General features: G+C 42.0%; 2 protein-coding genes and 2 pseudogenes across 2 annotated transcripts; all 4 read right to left on the reverse strand.

Moving 5' to 3' along the window:
- Positions 1–817: 817 nt before the first annotated feature.
- On the reverse strand, positions 818–4,660 carry LOC121390852 (annotated as a pseudogene).
- A 5,672-nt stretch (positions 4,661–10,332) lies between these two features.
- On the reverse strand, positions 10,333–10,928 carry LOC121390853 (annotated as a pseudogene).
- Positions 10,929–14,391: 3,463 nt separating this feature from the next.
- Positions 14,392–14,733, reverse strand: LOC121390854. Its single transcript, XM_041522731.1, has one exon. It carries the CDS (start codon positions 14,731–14,733, stop codon positions 14,392–14,394), a length of 342 nt encoding a protein of 113 aa, XP_041378665.1.
- A 3,385-nt stretch (positions 14,734–18,118) lies between these two features.
- Positions 18,119–18,514, reverse strand: LOC121390855 (histone H1-delta-like). The gene has a single exon (XM_041522732.1). The coding sequence runs from the start codon at positions 18,512–18,514 to the stop codon at positions 18,119–18,121; it is 396 nt and encodes a 131-aa protein (XP_041378666.1).
- Between the last annotated feature and the right edge of the window lie 1,860 nt (positions 18,515–20,374).

Genomic DNA, 20,374 nt, shown 5'->3' on the forward strand with positions numbered 1-20,374 from the left:
AAGCTAGCGTTTTACCACTGGGCTACGCTATGCCCCATCAAGGTGAATATAAACACGAGGGACAAATGGGCCAAATTAATAACTACAGCAATTGGAGTACATTAAAACTTTGTGTGATGTGGGGGGCCCTGCTAAGGGACAGGTAAGGGAGTGGGGTCCTCTCGTGAATTGCCCAGTTTAGGCTTTCTTTGCATTGAGACTTTCTTTTTGGGCACGTTTTGACCTTTTTTGGCTTTGCTGCGAACTGTTGCTTTCTTGGGCGGTCTTTGCGTTCTCTGGTTTTGCGGTTCTTCTCTAGAGGGGACGTGGTGTCTTAGGAGCAGGCTTAGCTTTCTTGGTCTCCTGCCGACTTCTTGGTTGCCTTCTTGATGGGAGTTTTAACCTTCTTGGCTTCTCAACAGCAGTCTTCTTGGCAGCAGGTTTCTTTTCTGCTTTTCTTCTCGCCGAGACGAAAATGAACCTGCAGCACCTGTTGGCCTTTTTAGACTGTTTCCGTATTCCACTCTGAACACCATTCTTCAAAGCAGTCTTGAGACGGGCATTTGATTGCCTTCGGGTTGTCTCCAACATTTGTAGTTGGCCATTGACGTACTTGAGAAGTGCCTGTCTGGACGAGACCACCCCTCTCCTTCAGTGCGGTGGACTGCATCTTTCACCATTACTAGAATACGATGGGTGATCCGCTGGCTTCTAGGCTTGGATACTTTCTTTTTTGGTTGTTTTAACTTGAGTAGACTCGTCATTTTTACCTTCAGTGATGCTATATTTCTCCTAATTCGATCAACGACTTACTCCTAACAGTATCAATCCGATTGTGTCAACCAGCCTCAGATCCCGCCACGCTCTCAAAATCGCGCGACGGACGTCGTCGAACTCGTCGTTTTCGGCTCAGCTGATCAGCCGCCATGGCTGGAAAACAACCGTTGCTAGTGTGCATTGAATATATGTAAACCATATTTATTTCAATAAAATTGATGAATTAGAAACTAATTTTGCTACCACCTTTTAGGGGAGAATATGTACTATCTAACTTTCGAAAACAGAAATCGTGTGCGGGTACTTTAAAAGACTGAAAAATCTAGGGATTAAAGCGCAATAAAATGGCCAAAACCCAAGTTAAAACTTTTGTCATTTTTGTTACAAAAATACACATTTCGAAAAAGTGTATACCAAAAAATCACATTACACTTTCGAAGTACATCCATTGTAGGTGTCCAGATATAACTATTTGAAGGAAAAAAGGGTAAAGTTTAATGCAGTTGAGGTCTGGAAAACAAATCATGTATCAAACAACAAAAACATAGGCTTGTAAAAACAAAGATGCCGGTCGGTCAGTTGAGTATTTGTTGTTGTATACTGATTAATATAATGCAATACTAACGATTAAGCTATTCAAAACTATAACTAATTGCATTTTATTCTTCTGTTATATTTCTTAAAACGTACTATAGTTAGCATTTAACATTAGATAAAATTAGCGGAACTTGTCATTATTAATCAAACCATTTATGTCGGGGAGTGATGTCCACCGGTACGGGTGTACACACACATACACCATACCACACCCCCCACCCCCCACCCCACCAACCCACACCAACACCCACCCCAACACACACACAGAGAGAGATAAAAACACAACACACACGCACACAAAAAATACACATACAGAGAGAGAGACAGAGAAGGAGATTAAAGAGAGGACGAGAGAGAGAGAGAGAGAATGAGTTTAGGAGCGAGAGAGACGAGAGGAGAGGACAGAGAGAGAGGGGGTGATGGAGAGGAGAGAGAGGGGAGGAGAAGAGAGAGGCGAGGAGAGAGAAGAGAGAGAGAGTAGGAGGAGAGAGAGAGAGGAGAGGGAGAGAGAGATGGAGAGCACGACCACAGGGAGCTCACACAGGCCACTCACGTTTGTTATAACAAAAAACGGCCCCACACCCAGACCGAGCAAGGCCACAGATACTGTCTTATCTCTCACCCAACCAGTGGAAACTACTGTTCTGGACAGCCCAGAGACGCTGAGGTGGTGGTGTCCTGGACAGTGTGCTTGAACCTCAGTGGGATATAAGAACAAATCTAGGTACAAATGAAATGACATAAATGAAAGCAATACATGTTTTATTTTGTGTGGCTAGAAATAATTAAATTATGCGTTTTGTTTGGTGTTGAGTTTTGGTTTTGGTGGACGGGGTGGGGGGGGGGGTGGGGGGGGTGGGGGTGGGGTGGGGTGGGGTGAGAGTGTGTGGCCATAAATCAGTTGGCATTTTGTAAAACATCTTATATTTTGTTGTTGTTTTTGTTTTTAAATATCAATAAATTTATTATTTGTCAGTTACGTTTGATCCAATTAAAGTAGTTTATTTTTATTTTGAAATGGTCCCAACTGATGCTATTAATCAGGTTAATCCAGTTGGTGTTCAATCACCGGAGAGGTTAAACAACATAGGGCCAGGTTAGTACTTGAATGGGTGACCGCCTGGGAACACTGGGTGCTGGAGACGTTTTATTTTCCTGCTAAAAAAAAACAACCCCACTAATTTCTTTTTAAATTTTTTTGTTGTTGTTTTTTATCTCATAAGATAAGTTTGAATTTCGTAAATATTTTAAAATATTCAGAATGTGTGTTATTTGTCAATTACGTTCCAATTAAGTAATTCATTTATCAGTGAAACTAATACAGTTAACCATGTTTCAAAATAGCATTCGTATACATGTACATTTGTAATGTCATATTTGTTCTGTCATGTTGTCTATGGCTATACCAACTAGAAAACACCGGTCCGACTCGGTTACTGGTGAAGTCAGAGGTTGTGCCCAGAATGGACGTGCCTGAATCTGATGGAATATAGGTACGTTAATACAGTCCAACAACCCTACACCGGATCTCCTCCCTATAGGTAGTACTAAACCAAATAACTTTTGGCTGGGTCAAAGTTGGAGGTGCACCGAACTTTTGATAGAGAAGCTAACACCACAAGTCCCGTGATTGGTTATATAAATGTGAGTGTGTTGGTTGTAAAAATCATTAGTTTTATCTGGGCAAAATATGTCTGCAATTTTATTTCATCTAGTACCACTGTGTCAAGTAGCCTTGTGCTCAGGTCAGGTCAGGTCAGAGAGTTTAACCTGCCTATTCAGAGCAAGCTGTTGTAGCGCACGCCTGTCCTGGGCGCAGGTGTCGGCCTCAGTCGGTTCCTCCGTCCAGGACAGGAATGGGGTGGGGAGGGTGGGGGAGGCGCCTGCACTATCAGGTGCAAAAGCCTTGTGCTGGAAAAACATGTATGGGGTACCTGTTAAAAAAGAAAAAAGAAAGTAACATTTTGGGTGCGGAACTAGGGTAGTCACAGACGCTACCCGTTATCTCTAAAATGAGCAGCTTCACTCGTAATCTTTTCTGATTTACTTTAAGGGTGAGGGGTGGTAGCCACATGTTACTATTGTCGTCTATGGAATTTTATTTTGGCAATATACACCCATCAGCGCATTTTAGCAACGTATGGTCCGCTTTATTACTCCGATGGGTGACGGCCTGGCCAAACCGGGTACCGTAGACATACAAAAACAGTTCTTTAGCATATTAATGTCTATTTATCAATTTTGTAAGTTTTCTGTACGACATTAAAATGTTGAACTGTTTAGCGTTGGTCTTTTGTTAATTATATTTATTTTATGACAATGCGTCATTACAAAATTATTATATATTTATGAAGATGACGTAATCATAAAAAGCATATTATTATCATCCAAGTGCAAAAGTTAAACTTTTTTTGTTTAACGACACCACTAGAGCACATTGATTTATTAATCATCGGCTATTGGATGTGAAACGTTTTGGTAATTCTGACATATAGTCTTAAGAGAGGGAAACCCGCTACATCTTTTCATTAGCAGCAAGGGATCACTTACATTAACCATCCTAGAGGCCTTTGATACACGTCATGGTTGCAACTGGCTAGAACGAGAAATAGCCCAATGGGTCCACAGATGAGGATCGATCCTAGACCGACCGCGCATCAAGCTAGCGTTTTACCACTGGGCTACGTCTGCCCCATCTAAGTGCTATACACGAGACAATGGGCCAATTATAACTACAGCAATTGAGTACATAACACTTTCGTGTGATGTGGGTGGCCCCTGATAAGGGCCTTTAAGGAGTGGGGTCCTCTCGTGACTGCAGTTTTAGGCTTTCTTTGCCTTGACGACATTTTCTTTTTGGGCGTTTTGACCTTTTTTGGCTTTGCTGCCACCTTTGCTTTCTTGGGCGTCTTTGCTTTCTTTGGTTTGCGGTCTTCTTAGGGGGACTTGGTTTTCTTAGCTGCAGGCTTAGCTTTCCTTGTCTCCTGCCGACTTCTTGGTTGCCTTCTTGATGGGAGTTTTAACCTTCTTTGGCTTCTCAACAGCAGTCTTCTTGGCAGCAGGTTTCTTTTCTGCTTTCTTCTCGCCGAGACGAAATGAACCTGCAGCACCTGTGCCTTTAGCCTGTTTCAGTATTCCACTCTGAACACCATTCTTCAAAGCAGTCTTGAGACGGGCATTGATTGCCTTCGGGTTGTCTCCAACTTTGTAGTTGGCCATGACGTACTTGAAGAAGTGACTGTCTGGACGAGCCACCCCTCTCCTTCAGTGCGGTGACTGCATCTTTCACCATACTAGAAATACGATGGGTGATCGCTGGCTTCTTAGGCTTGGATACTTTCTTTCCGGTGTTTTAACTTGAGTAGACTCCGTCATTTTACCTTCAGTGATGCTATATTTCTTCTAATTCGATCAACGACTTACTCCTAACAGTATCAATCCGATTGTGTCCCCAGCCTCAGATCCCGCCCACGCTCTCAAAATCGCGTGGACGTAGGCGTCGAACTCGTCGTTTTCGGCTCAGCTGATCAGCCGCCATGGCTGGGAAAAACAACCGTTTGTCCTAGTGTGCATTGAATACCTTGTGGAACCCATATTTACTTTCAATAAATTGATTAATTAGAAACTTAATTTTGCTACCACCTTTTAGGAGACATTATGTACTATCTAACCTTCGAAAACCAAAATCGTGTTGCGGTCTTTAAAGACTGAAAAATCTAGTGATAAAAGCGCAAGGAAAATGGCCAAAACAAGTTTAAAACTTTTGTCATTTTTGTTACAAAAGACAAACATTTCGAAAAGGCAACTTATACCAAAAAATCACATTCCCACTTTCGAAGTACATCCATTGTAGGGGTCCAGATATAAAACGATTCCAGGAAGGGAAAAAGGAAAAGTTTAAGCAGTGAGGTCTGGAAAAAACAAATCATGTATCAAACACAAAAAACATAGTCTTGTAAAAACAAAGATGCCGGTCGTCAGTTGAGTATTTGTTGTTGAGATACTGATTAATACTAATGCATGGATACTATACGATCTAAGCTATTCAAAAACTAAAACTAATTGCATTTTATTCTTCTGTTATATTTCGAAGGGAAACGTACTATATTAGCATTTTACCATTAGATAAATTAGCGGAACTTGTCACAGTATTAATCAAACGGTTATGTCGGAGTGATGTCCACGGTACGGGGTTACGTTACAACATACAACCCAGGATCACCCAAAAAGCTTGCCCCCCCCTCCCCCCCACTCCAGGCTCCCCGAACCAGTACAACCTTACTAGGACACAAACACTCCACACACGCAGTTGGAAAAATAAACTTTTACGAGAGAGAGACAGAGAGAAATAAGAGAGATGAAGATTTTTTGATGAGAGAGGAAAGAGAAGGAGAGTGGCGCCCGTTCGAGGGAAGGAAAAGGGCACAGGGAGAAGAGGAGGGGAGAGAGAGGGGCAGAGGAAGGGGAGAGGAGAAAGAGGAATGAGAGGAGAGAGCAGGTGTTAGTGTAGGTTCTTCTATAGACTTTCGAGCTCCCTACAACTAGGAGATACCCGAAGGAATCGACATTCAGAACTCCAGACCTGATGGACCGAGCAAGGCCCATGTCCGTGATGAGATCGTAACTCTGCCAGTCGATGCCACCCCTAGGGAGCGGATTCTCAAAAGCTGCCTGATGACTATCAAAGGTATCCTTCCCCCACTCCCTTTTCTGTCACTGGACTTAGTAAGAACAGTGGCTAAAGAACCAGACGAGGAGAGAATGCCCAGGCGACAGACCTGCTGAGAATACCTTCGTGGTATATGAGTAGATGGAAATATTATTGGATTTGCGTTGCCTTTGTCTGATCCTTGTCAGTTCCTTGTTGTGGGGGAGGGGTGGCTGGGATGGGGGATGAGAGACTTCCCTAGGTGGGAGTGGGGTATTTGACGGTTTCACCAGAGCAGAGACAGATGGGTGATACTTGACCTTGTGCTTGACTATTCTTTTTTAAAACGAGGGGAAGGTGAACTTGGGTGAGAATAGGCCGACTGGGCTACTTAACAGTGGAAGATCTTTTCTCCAGATTTGACACGACGGACTGTATTTAACTTGATACTCAATGAGATTCTTGTCCCAATTGAGGGACTCCTCCCGGTCAAATATCGATGCGGATAGTTAAGTACCCGGAGTGGAAGACGAAACTTGTCCAGCCTTTATTACTTACTTCAAATCCCACTTTTACGCTGGGAAACACCTGAGACTCCTGGAGACGTGTATTCAATCTATTGTAAAACTCCAGCACTAATTTCTTATATCACGTCTTCCTGACTAGATACTTAATCAGCGAGGCGGCGACTTCTGTTCCAGACTAATGTAGGGGGGGACTGGCCAGAGCGCATACTAAACCTCCCTGTGTCAGGACTCTTTCCGTTGGCCTGACCTCAAAAGCGTTGCTTAGTGTGCATTGGTTCACCATTAAAGACCCCCCTCCCCCCTCCTGACAAATGACCGATGAGATAAATTGTATAACCCTTCCTTTTTCTAGAGTTACCCTTGAGAAGAGCGGACCGTCCTCTTTTTACAGGAGGATAATTTCTCTTTTTCTAAACTTCGAGCTTCCTCCCGGGTACAGTGCTGCCACTCACGAGGGAGGGGCTAGAGACGTCCAGACAAATACCTAGGCGGAACAAAAACATGGCGCGACAAACTAAAGAGTTCGGTAACTTCGCCCTGATTTTTGTGTTTTATATGATCCCCCTCACACTTCAAGGTACTAAGTGTCATAGAGGCACCAAGACTATAAGCTATCTTGCCAAATTATCATCTTAGGTTAAACTTCTACCCCAAGTCCTCCCTTAACTACGTTTTCCATTGACTAGGACTCAGCGGATATAAGGAAAATACACTCAGGAGCTAATAGAGGTGTCTTACTCGATGAAACTGAGATGAGAGACGGTACGTGATGACAGCGCAGGAAAAGAATTCACTCTCACTCAAAAACGTCCAACTAAACACCCTCCCTTTACAAACAAACGGACAGGGTCCCAGAGGGTATAGAATACACTCTCAGAGAGAGGATATATCAATAGGAGGAAAAGAAAGAGAGGACGGAGAGACAGAGGGAAAGGTAGAGAGAGAGGAAATTAAATTAGGTATCAGAGAGAGACCTAGAGCTCCCTAAGAATATTAGGCTATAGGGGGAGGGGAGGAATTTTAGCAACGGAAAGGAGACGAGAAGAGGGATAAGGAGGATTAAGAGACCGGAGGAGATCTAAGATTAATTAATCAGAAAACTAGAGGAACTACTCTGGTCAAAGAGAGACTAAAGAGGGGATTCAAGAGGGAGGAGCGGGAGGTTTCCTCTCAGCCATGGGGATCTTACTACAGGGAGAGAAGTAGGAGTACTGACTCTGTCCCATCAACCCAAGCCTGGGACCAAGAACTTTCCCAAAAGGACCGTGAGAACAGGAAAGAGAGACCCTAGGAGGGAGAGAGAGAGGGGGGAGACGATTACTCTCTTTTCCCCTTTTGTTACACCAGACAACGGAAAGAATACACGATAACAGAGAGTAGGACAGAGGAGAGAGGGGGAAATTGAAGAGATAAGGAGAGAGAGAGACGCCCTAGAGAGAGGAGAGAGAGATAGAGGAGAGGAGACCTAAGAGGAGCGAGAGAGTTAGACTTTAAAGAACTGGAGAGGAGGAAGAGGAGGAGAGAGAGGTACCACGTTAAACACATGCTAACACATCCACTCACGTTGATAATTATAACAACAACGGTAACCCCCAACCCAGACCGAGCAAGGCCAACACTACTGTACAGTTATCTCTTCACCCAACCAGTAAAACTACTGTTCTGGACAGCCCAGATAGCTGAGGTGTGTGTCCTGGACAGTGTGCTTGAACCTCAGTTGGATATAAGAACATGAAATCTAGGTACAAATGAAATGAATAATAAATGAAAGCAATACATGTTTTATTTTGTGGCTAGAAATAATTAAATTATGCGTTAATTGTTTGGTGTTGAGTTTTGGTATTTGGTGGACGGGGTGGGGGGGGGGGGGGTGGGGGGTGGGGGTGGGGGTGGGGTGTGGAGTTGTGGCATAATCAGTTGGCATTTTGTAAAACATCTTATATTTGGTTTGTTGTTGTTTTGTTTTAAATATCAATAATTTATTATTTGTCAGCGGTACGTTTGATCTTCACAATTAAAGTAGTTTATTTATTTTGAAATGGGTCAAATGATGCTATTAAATGCAGGTAATCCAGTTGGTGTTCAATCACACCGGAGTTTAAACAACATAGGGAGGGCCAGGTTAGTACTTGAATGGGTATGACCGCCTGGGAACCCACTGGGTGCTGGAGACGTTTTAAATATTTTCCTGCTAAAAAAACAACCCCACTAATTTTTCTTTTAAATTTTTGTTGGTTGTTGTTTTTTATCTCATAAGATAAGTTTGAATTTCGTAAATATTTTAAATATTCAGAATGTGTTATTTGTCAAATACGTTCCAATTAAGTAATTCATTTATCAGTGAACTAATACAGTTAACCATGTTTCAAAATAGCATTCGTTATACATGTACATTTGTAATGTCATATTTGTTCTGTCATTGTTGTCTATGGGCTTATACCAACTAGAAAAAAAAAACCGGTCCGACTCGGTTACTGGTGAAGTCAGAGGTTGTGCCCCCAGAATGGACGTGCCTGAATCTGATGGAATATAGGTACGTTAATACAGTCCACCCACCCTACACCCAGGATCTCCTCCCTATAGGTAGTACTAAACCAAATAACTTTTGGCTGGGTCAAAAGTTGGAGGTGCACCGAACTTTTGATAGAGAAGCTAACACCACAAGTCCCGTGATTGGTTATATAAATGTGAGTGTGTTGGTTGTAAAAAATCATTAGTTTTATCTGGGGACAAAATATGTCTGCAATTTTATTTCATCTAGTACCACTGTGTCAAGTAGCCTTTGTGCTCAGGTCAGGTCAGGTCAGAGAGTTTAACCTGCCTATTCAGAGCAAGCTGTTGTAGCGCACGCCTGTCCTGGGCGCAGGTGTCGGCCTCAGTCGGTTCCTCCGTCCAGGAAAGGAATGGGGCTGGGGAGGGTGGGGGAGGCGCCTGCACTATCAGGTGCAAAGCCTTGTGTGCTGGAAACATGTATGGGGTACCTACCTGTTAAAAAGAAAAAAAAGAAGTAACATTTGTGCGGAAACTAGGGTAGTCACAGACGCTAACCGTTATCTCTAAAATGAGCAGCTTCACTCGTAATCTTTTCTGATTTACTTTAAGGGTGAGGGGTGGTAGCCACATGGTTACTATTGTCGTCTATGGAATTTTATTTGGCCATATACAACCCATCAGCCGCATTTTAGCAACGTATGGTCCGCTTAATTATTACTCCGATGGGTGACGGCCTGGCCACAAACCGGGTACCGTAGACATACAAAAACAGGTTCTTTAGCATATTAATGTCTATTTATCAATTTGTACGTTTTCTGTACGACATTAAAATGTTGAACTGTTTAGCGTTTGGTCTTTTGTTAATTATATTTATTTTATGACAATGCGTCATTACAAAATTATTATATATTTATGAAGATGACGTAATCATAAAAAGCATATTATTAATCATCCAAAGTGCAAAAGTTAAACTTTTTTTTTTTTTAACGACACCACTAGAGCACCATTGATATTATTAATCATCGGCTATTGGATGTGAAACGTTTTGGTAATTCTGACATATAGTCTTAAGAGAGGAAACCCGCTACATCTTTTCATTAGCAGCAAGGGATCACTTACATTTAACCATCCTAGAGGCCGGCCTTTGATACACGTCATGGTGGCACTGGCTAGAACGAGAAATAGCCCAATGGGTCCACAGATGAGGATCGATCCTAGACCGACACGCAGCATCAAGCTAGCGCGTTTTACCACTGGGCTACGTCTGCCCCATCTAAGTGCTATACACGAGACAATGGGGCCAATTATAAACTACAGCAATTGAGTACATAACACTTTCGTGTGATGTGGGTGGCCCTGATAAGGGCCTTTAAGGAGTGGGGTCCTCTCGTGACTGCAGTAGGCTTTAGGCTTCTTTGCCTTGACGACTTTCTTTTTGGGCGTTTTGACCATTTTTTTTGGCTTTGCTGCCCACCTTTGCTTTCCTTGGGCGTCTTTGCTTTCTTTGGTTTTGCGGTCATTCTTAGGGGGACTTGGTTTTCTTAGCTGCAGGGCTTAGCTTTCTTGTCTCCTGCCGACTTCTTGGTTGCCTTCTTGATGGGAGTTTTAACCTCGTTTGGCTTCTCAAAAAGCAGTCTTCTTGGCAGCAGGTTTCTTTTCTGCTTTCTTCTCGCCGAGACGAAATGAACCTGCAGCACCTGTGCCTTTAGCCTGTTTCAGTATTCCACTCTGAAACACCATTCTTCAAAAGCAGTCTTGAGACGGGCATTGATTGCCTTCGGGTTGTCTCCAACTTTGTAGTTGGCCATGACGTACTTGAGAAGTGCCTGTCTGGACGAGCCACCCCTTTCTCTCTTCAGTGCGGTGACTGCATCTTTCACCATACTAGAATACGATGGGTGATCCGAAGCTGGCTTATGTAGGCTTGGATTTACTTTCAATTTTTTTGGTGGTTTTAACTTGAGTAGACTCGTCATTTTTACCTTCAGTGATGCTATTATTAACTCCTAATTCGAGATCAACGACTTTACTCCTAACAGTATCAATCCGATTGTGTCCCAGCCATCAGATCCCGCCCTACGCTCATCAAAAAATCGCGCGGACGTCGTCGAACTCGTCGTTTTCGGCTCAGCTGATCAGCCGCCATGGCTGGAAAACAACCCGTTTGACCTAGTGTGCATTGAATATTGTAAAACAATATTTATTTCAAATAAAATTGAATTAATTAGAAACTTAATTTTGCTACCACCTTTTAGGAGACATAATGTACTATCTAACTTTCGAAAACAGAAATCGTTGTGTGCGGTCTTTAAAGACTGAAAATTCTAGTGATAAAGCGCATAAAATGGCCCAAAACAAAGTTGTAAAACTTTTGTCCTGTTTTGTTACAAAATAACACATTTCGAAAAAGTGTATACCAAAAAATCACATTACACTTTCGAAGTACATCCATTGTAGGTGTCCCAGACATATAACTATTTGAGAGGAGAAAAAGGTAAAGTTTAATGCAGGTGAGGTCTGGGGAAACAAATCATGTATCAAACACAAAAAAACATAGGCTTGTATAAAACCAAGATTGCCGGGTCGTCAGTTGAGTATTGTTGTTGTATACTGATTAATATAATGCAATACTTACCGATTAAGCTATTCAAAAACTATAAAACTAATTGCATTTTATTCTTCTGTTATATTTCTTAAAACGCGTACTATATTAGCATTTAACATTAGATAAATTAGCGGAACTTGTCATTATTAATCAACCATTTATGTCGGAGTGATATCCACTACGGTACGGGTGTACACACACATACACCCCCCCCCACCCCCCACCCCCACCCCCCCCCCCCCACCCCCACAACACAAACACACACACACACATCAAAAATACACATACAGAGAGAGACAGAGAGAGATAAAGACGAGGACGAGAGGAGAAGAGAGAGAGAGAGAGAGGGGGAAGAGAAGAGAGAGAGAGAGAGAGAGAGAGATGGAGAGAGAGAGAGAGAGGTACTTTACGAACACATGCTCCACACATCCACTCACGGTTTGTTATAACACCAACGGTCCCCCACCCAGACCGAGCAAGGCCACAATACTGTCTTATCTCTCACCAACAGTTAAACCTACTGTTCTGGACAGCCCAGATAGCTGAGTTGTGTGTCCTGGACAGTGTGCTTGAACCTCATTTATGGATATAAGAACAATCTAGGTACAAATGAATGAATAAATGAAAGCAATACATGTTTTATTTTGTGGCTAGAAATAATTAAATTATGCGTTATTGTTTGGTGTTGAGTTTTTGGTTTTGTTGGACGGGGTGGGGGGGGGGGGATGGGGGGGTGGGGTTCGGGGGGTGGGGTGAGAGTGTGTGGCATAATCAGTTGGCATTTTGTAAAACATCTTATATTTTGTTGTTGTTTTTGTTTTAAATATCAATAATTTATATTTGTCAGTTACGTTTGATCCAACGTAAGTAGTTTATTTATTTTGAAATGGTCCAACTGATGCTATTAATCAGGTTAATCCAGTTGGTGTTCAATCACCGGAGTTTAAACACATAGGGCCAGGTTAGTACTTGACTGGGTGTGACCGCTCCTGGGAACACTGGGTGCTGGAGGATAGCGTTTTATTTTCCTGCTAAAAAAAAACAACCCCACTAATTAGCTTTTAAATTTTTTTTTGTGTTGTTTTTTATCTCATAAGATAAGTTTGAATTTCGTAAATATTTTAAATATTTCAGAATGTGTTATTTGTCAATTACGTTCCAATTAAGTAATTCATTATCAGTGAACTAATACAGTTAACCATGTTTCAAAATAGCATTCGTATACATGTACATTTGTACATGTCATATTTGTTCTGTCATTGTTGTCTATGGCTATACCAAACTAGAAAACACGGTCCGACTCGGTTACTGGATGAAGTCAGAGGTTGTGCCCCAGAATGGACGTGCCTGAATCTGATGGAATATAGGTACGTAATACAGTCCACCCACCCTACACCGGATCTCCTCCCTATAGGTAGTACTAAACCAAATAACTTTTGGCTGGGGTCAAAGTGGAGGTGCAACGAACTTTTGATAGAGAAGCTAACACCACAAGTCCCGTGATTGGTTATATAAATGTGAGTGTGTTGGTTGTAAAAATCATTAGTTTTATCTGGGCAAAATATGTCTGCAATTTTATTTCATCTAGTACCCATACGGTGTCAGTAGCACTTGTGCTCAGGTCAGGTCAGGTCAGAGAGTTTTAATCCTGCCTCAGATTCCCCCCAGACGCATGTGTTTCATGAGCAAGTGTTGTAGCGCACGCCTGTCCTGGGCGCAGGTGTCGGCCTCAGTCGGTTCCTACCGCCGTTTCCAGGACGCAGGAATGGGGTGGGGAGGGTGGGGGAGGCGCCTGCACTATCAGGTGCAAAGCCTTGTGCTGAGAAACATGTATGGGGGTACTGTTTGAAAAGAAAAAGAATAGTACATTTGTGTGCGAACTAGGGTAGTCACAGACGCACCCGTTATCTCTAAAATGAGCAGCTTCCACTCGTAATCTTTTCTGATTTACTTTAAGGGGTGAGGGGTGGTAGCCACATGTTACTATTGTCGTCTATGGAATTTTATTTGGCAATATACACACAATCAGCGCATTTTAGCAAACGTTATGGTCCGCTTATTACTCCGATGGGTGACGGCCTGGCCAAAAACGCGGTACCGTAGAATACAAAAACCGTTCTTTAGCAATATTAATGTCTATTTATCAATTTTGTAAGTTTTCTGTACGACATATAAAATGGTGAACCTGTTTAGCGTTGGTCGTTTGTTAATTATGATTTATTTTATGACAAATGCGTCATTACAAAATTTATTATATATTTATGAAGATGACGTAATTCATCTAAAAGCATGATTATTATCATCCAAGCCTGCAAAATGGTGTTAAAACTTTTTTTTGTGTTTAACGACACCACTAGAGCACATTGATTTATTAATCATCGGCGCTATTGGAGGTGAAACGTTTTTGGTAATTCTGACATATAGTCTTAAGAGAGGAAACCCGCTACATACTTTTCATTAGCCAGCAAGGGATCACTTACACTTAACCATCCTAGAGGCCATTTGATACACGTCATGGTGCACCCTGGCTAGAACTGGAGAAAAAGCCCAATGGGTCCACAGATGAGGATCGATCCTAGGACCGACACGCGCATCAAGCTAGCGTTTTACCACTGGGCTACGTCTGCCCCATTCTAAGTGCTATACACGAGACAATGGGCACCAATTATAACTACAGCAATTGAGTACATAACCACTTTCGTGTGATGTGGGTGGCACTGACCAAGGGCGCTTTAAGGAGTGGGTGGTCCTCTCGTGACTGCAGTTTAAAGGCTTTTTCTTTGCCCTCCCTGACGACTTTCTTTTTGGGCGTTTTGACCTTTTTTTGCTTTGCTGCCACCTTGCTTTCTTGGGCGGTCTTTGCTTTCTTTGGTTTTGCGGTCAGTCTTAGGGGACTTGGTTTTCTTAGCTGCAGGCTTAGCTTTCTTGTCTCCTGCCTGACTTCTTGGTTGCCTTCTTGATGGGAGTTTTAACCTTCTTTGGCTTCTCAACAGCATATCTTCTTGGCAGCAGGTTTCTTTTTGCTTTCTTCTCGCCGAGACGAATGAACCTGCAGCAACCTGTGCCTTTAGAGAGCCTGTTTCATGTATCCCACTCTGAACAAACATCGTTCAAAGCTCTATTGTCACGGGCATTGATTGTCCATTCTGGGTTGTTCCAACTTTGTAGTGGCCATGGACGTTACTTGAGAAGTGCCTGTCTGGACGAGCAACCCTCTCTCTTCAGTGCGAGTGAACTGCATCTTTCATCACCCTACTAGAATTACGATGGGTGAGATCCTCTGGCTTCTTAGGCTTGGCTACTTTCTTTTTTGGTGTTTTACCTGAAGTAGCCTCCGTCATTTTTTTACCTTCCGTGATGCTATATATTATCCTATTCGATCAACGACTTACACTCCTAACAGTATCAATCACGTATTGTTTCCCCCCACCATCGAGATCCCCGCCACGCTCTCAAAATCGCACGCGGGACGATTCGTCGAAAACATCGTCGTTTTCGGCTCAGCTGATCAGCCGCTCATGCTGGAAAACACCGTTTGCTAGTGTGCTGAATTCTGTAACCATTTTATTGAAATAGAAATTATTATTAGAAACCTAATTTTCTACCGAACACCTTGTTTAGGAGACATATGTCCTATCTAACTTTGCGAAAACAGAAATCGTGTGCGTCTGTAAGACTGAAAGTCATCTAGTGTAAAGCGCAATAAAATGGCCAACAGTTTCAAACTTGTCATTTTTGTACAAACTACACATTCGAAAAAGTGTATCCAAAATCACAATGACATTATTCGAAGTCCACCCTTGTGTGGTGGATCCAGATATAACATTTGAAGGAACAGGTAAAGTTTAATGCAGTGAGGTCTGAAACAAATCAGGGCTCAAACACAAAAACATAGCTTGTAAAAACAAAGATGCCGGTCGGCAGTTGAGTTTTTTGTTTGTTACTGTTATATAATGCATACAACGATTAAGCTTTCAAAACTATAAACTAATTGCATTTTATTCTTCTGGTTATATTTCTTAAAACGTACTTTTAGCATTTAACATTAATAATTAGCGGAACTTGTCATTATTATCACCATTTTATTTCGGATGATTCCACCGGGTACGGGTGTACACACCATCACCCCCCCCACCCCCCCCCCCCCCCCCCAACCCCCAACCACAACAAACCCCAACCACAAATACACTACAGAGAGAGAAGAAAAAAAGAACGAGAGAGAGAGAGAGAGAGAGAGAGGAGAAGGAGAAGAAGGAAGGAAGGTACCGAACCAGCCACACATCCCCCGTTTGTTATAAACAACGGCCCCCACCCAACCGAGCAAGGCCAAATACTGTCTTATCTCTCCCCCCATAAACTCTGTTCTGGCAGCCCAATACTGAGTGTGGGTCCCCTGGACAGTGTGCTTGAACCTCATTGGTTAAGAAAAACTAGGTACAAATAAATAATAAATGAAACAATACATTTTTTATTTTGTGCTGAAATTTAAATTAGCGTTTTGTTTGGGTGTTGATTTTTTGGTTTTGGTGGACGGGGTGGGGGGGGGATGGGGGGTGGGGTGGGGGGGTGGAAGTGTGTGGGTCATAATCGTTGGCTTTTTTGTAAAACTGTTTTTTGTTGTTGTTTTTTTGTTTTAAATATCAATAATTTTTTATTTGTATTTCTTTGATCCTTAAAAAAAAACCAACAATTAAAATGTTTAATAGTTTGTTAATCCCATTAAACAACATAGGGCCGGTTAGACTTGAAGGGTGACCGCCTGGGAACCGGGTGCTGGGAGACGTTTTTTATTTTCGCTAAAAAAACAACCCCACTAATTTCTTTTTTAAATTTTTTTTGTTTTTGTTTTTTATCTCTAATAATTTTTGAAATTTCGTAAATATTTTAAATATTTCAAATGTGTTATTTGCATTCCTTTCCATTAGTAATTCATTTATCATGCTAATACAGTTAACCATGGTTTAAAATCATTCGTGAATGGCATTTCGGGCAAATAAGGGCGCCTTGTTTGTCAGCTTACCACTAAAACACGGTCCCTGGTTACTGGTGTCAAGTTGGGTTGCCCGAATGGCTGCCGGAATCTGATGGAAATGGTCCATAACATCCAACCCTACACCGGACCCCCCTTAAGGGAGTTAAACCAAATACTTTTGGTGGGGCCAAATTTGGAGTGCACCGAACTTTTGATAGAGAACTAACACCACGTCCCGTATTGGTTATATAAATGTGATGTGTTGGTTGTAAATCTTATTTTTATTGGGCAAATTGGCAATTTTATTTCTCTATACCACGTGTCAGACCTTGTGCTCAGGTCAGTCGGTCAGAGTTTTTCCTCCTATTCGGCAACTGTTGTAGCGCACCCTGTCCTGGGCGCAGGTGTCGGCCTCAGTCGGTTCCTCCGTCCAGGACAGGAATGGGGTGGGAGGGTGGGGAGGCGCCTGCCTACAGGTGCAAAGCCTTGTGCTGGAAACATGTATGGGGGTACCTGTTAAAAAGAAAAAGAAGTAACATTTTTGTGCGGAACTAGGGTAGTCACAACGCACCCTTACTCTAAAATGGCACTTCACCCGTAATCTTTTCTGATTTACTTTAGGGTGAGGGGTGGTAGCCACATGTTACTATTGTCGTCTATGGAATTTTATTTGGCAATATACACCCATCAGCGCTTTAGCAACGTATGGTCCGCTTATTACTCCGATGGGTGACGGCCTGGCCAAACCGGTACCGTAGACATACAAAACAGTTTCTTAGCATATTATGTCTATTTATCATTTTGTAAGTTTTCTGTACGACATTAAAATGTTGAACTGTTTAGCGTTGGTCTTTTGTTAATTAATTTATTTTATGACAATGCGTCATTACAAAATTATTATATATTTATGAAGATGACGTACTCATAAAAAGCATATTATTATCATCCAATGCAAAAGTTAAACTTTTTTTTGTTTAACGACACCACTAGAGCACATTGATTTATTAATCATCGGCTATTGGATGTGAAACGTTTTGGTAATTCTGACATATAGTCTTAAAGAGGAACCCGCTACATCTTTTCATTAGCAGCAAGGGATCACTTACATTAACCATCCTAGAGGCCTTTGATACACGTCATGGTGCACTGGCTAGAACGAGAAATAGCCCAATTGGTCCACAGATGAGGATCGATCCTAGACCGACCGCGCATCAAGCTAGCGTTTTTAACCACTGGGCTACGTCTGCCCCATCTAAGTGCTATACACGAGACAATGGGCCAATTATAACTACAGCAATTGAGTACATAAACTTTCGTGTGATGTGGGTGCCCTGATAAGGGCCTTTAAGGAGTGGGTCCTCTCGTGACTGCAGTTTAGGCTTTCTTTGCCTTGACGACTTTCTTTTTGGGGCGTTTTGACCTTTTTTGGCTTTGCTGCCACCTTTGCTTTCTTGGGCGTCTTTGCTTTCTTTTTGGTTTTGCGGTCTTCTTAGGGGACTTGGTTTTTCTTAGCTGCAGGCTTAGCTTTCTTGTCTCCTGCCGATTCTTGGTTGCCTTCTTGATGGAGTTTTAACCTTCTTTGGCTTCTCAAACAGTCTTCTTGGCAGCAGGTTTCTTTTCTGCTTTCTTCTCGCCGAGACGAAAGAACCTGCAGCACCTGTGCCTTTAGCCTGTTTCAGTATTCCCTCTGAACACCATTCTTCAAGCAGTCTTGAGACGGGCATTGATTGCCTTCGGTTGTCTCCAACTTTGTAGTTGGCCATGACGTCTTGAGAAGTGCCTGTCTGGACGAGCCACCCCTCTCCTTCAGTGCGGTGACTGCATCTTTCACCATACAAATACGATGGGTGATCCGCTGGCTTCTTAGGCTTGGATACTTTCTTTTTTGGTGTTTTAACTTGAGTAGACTCCGTCATTTTTACCTTCTGGCTATATTTCTCCTAATTCGATCAACGACTTACTCCTAACAGTATCAAATCCGATTGTGTCCCCCCTCAGATCCCCCACGCTCTCAAAATCGCGCGGACGTCGTCGAACTCGTCGTTTTCGGCTCAGCTGATCACCGCCATGGCTGGAAAACAACCGTTTGCTAGTGTGCATTGAATATTGTAAACCATATTTATTTCAATAAAATTGTTAATTAGAAACTTAATTTTGTCCACCTTTTAGGAGACATAATGTACTATCAACTTTCGAAAACAGAAATCGTGTGCGGTCTTTAAAACTGAAAATCTAGTGATAAAGCGCAATAAAATGGCCAAACAAGTTAAAACTTTTGTCATTTTTGTTACAAAATACACATTTCGAAAAGTGTATCCAAAATCCATTACACTTTCGAAGTACATCCATTGTAGGTGTCCAGATATAACATTTAAGGAAAAAGGTAAAGTTTAATGCGTGAGGTCTGGAAACAAATCAGTTCAAACACAAAAACTAGGCTTGTAAAACAAAATGCCGGTCGTCATTGAGTATTTGTTGTTGTAACTGATTAATATAATGCAATACTAACGATTCTATTCAAACTATAAACTAATTGCATTTTATTCTTCTGTTATATTTCTTAAAACGTACTATATTAGCTTTAACATTAGATAAATTACGGAACTTGTCATTATTAACAACCATTTATGTCGGAGTATGTCCACCGGTACGGGTTACACACACATCCCCCCCCCCCCCCCCCCCCCCCCAACACCAACCACACCACACACAAAAATCACATACAGAGAGACGAGAGAGATAAAGAGGAGAGAGAGAGAGAGGAGAGAGAGAGAGAGAGAGAGAGAGAGAGAGAGAGAGAGGGTACACGAACCTGCTCACACATCCACTCACGTTTGTTATAACAACAACGGCCCCCACCCAGACCGAGCAAGGGCCCAATCTGTCTTATCTCTCACCAACCAGTAAACTACTGTTCTGGACAGCCCAGATGCTAGGTGTGTGTCCTGGACAGTGTGCTTGAACCTCAGTTTTTAAAGAACAAATCTAGGTACAAATGAAATGAATAAATGAAAGCAATACATGTTTTATTTTGTGGCTAAAATAATTAAATTAGCGTTTTGTTTGGTGTTGATTTTGGTTTTGGTGGACGGGTGGGGGGGGGGGGGGGTGGGGTGGGGTGGGGTGAGAGTGTGTGGCATAATCAGTTGGCATTTTGTAAAACATTTATATTTTGTTGTTTTTTTGTTTTTAAATATCAATATTTATTTTTGCAGTTACGTTTGATCCAATTAATAGTTTATTTATTTTGAAATGGTCCAACTGATGCTATTAATCAGGTTAATCCAGTTGGTGTTCAATCACCGGAGTTAAACAACATAGGGCCAGGTTATACTTGAATGGGTGACCGCCTGGGAACACTGGGTCTGGGACGTTTTATTTTCCTGCTAAAAAAACAACCCCACTAATTTCTTTTTAAATTTTTTTTGTTGTTGTTTTTTATCTCATAAGATAAGTTTGAATTTCGTAAATATTTTAAATATTCAAATGTGTTTTTTTCAATTACGTTCCAATTAATAATTCATTTATCAGTGAACTAATACAGTTAACCATGTTTCAAATAGCATTCGTATACATGTACTTTGTAATGTCATATTTGTTCTGTCATTGTTGTCTTGGCTATCCAACTAGAAAACACCGGTCCGACTCGGTTACTGGTGAAGTCAGAGGTTTGCCCGAATGGACGTGCCTGAATCTGATGGAATATGGTACGTTAATACAGTCCACCCCCCTACACCGGATCTCCTCCCTATAGGTAGTACTAAACCAAATAACTT

The sequence above is a fragment of the Gigantopelta aegis genome, unplaced genomic scaffold, assembly GCF_016097555.1.
Source record: "Gigantopelta aegis isolate Gae_Host unplaced genomic scaffold, Gae_host_genome ctg10121_pilon_pilon, whole genome shotgun sequence".
Lineage (NCBI taxonomy): Eukaryota > Metazoa > Mollusca > Gastropoda > Neomphalida > Peltospiridae > Gigantopelta > Gigantopelta aegis.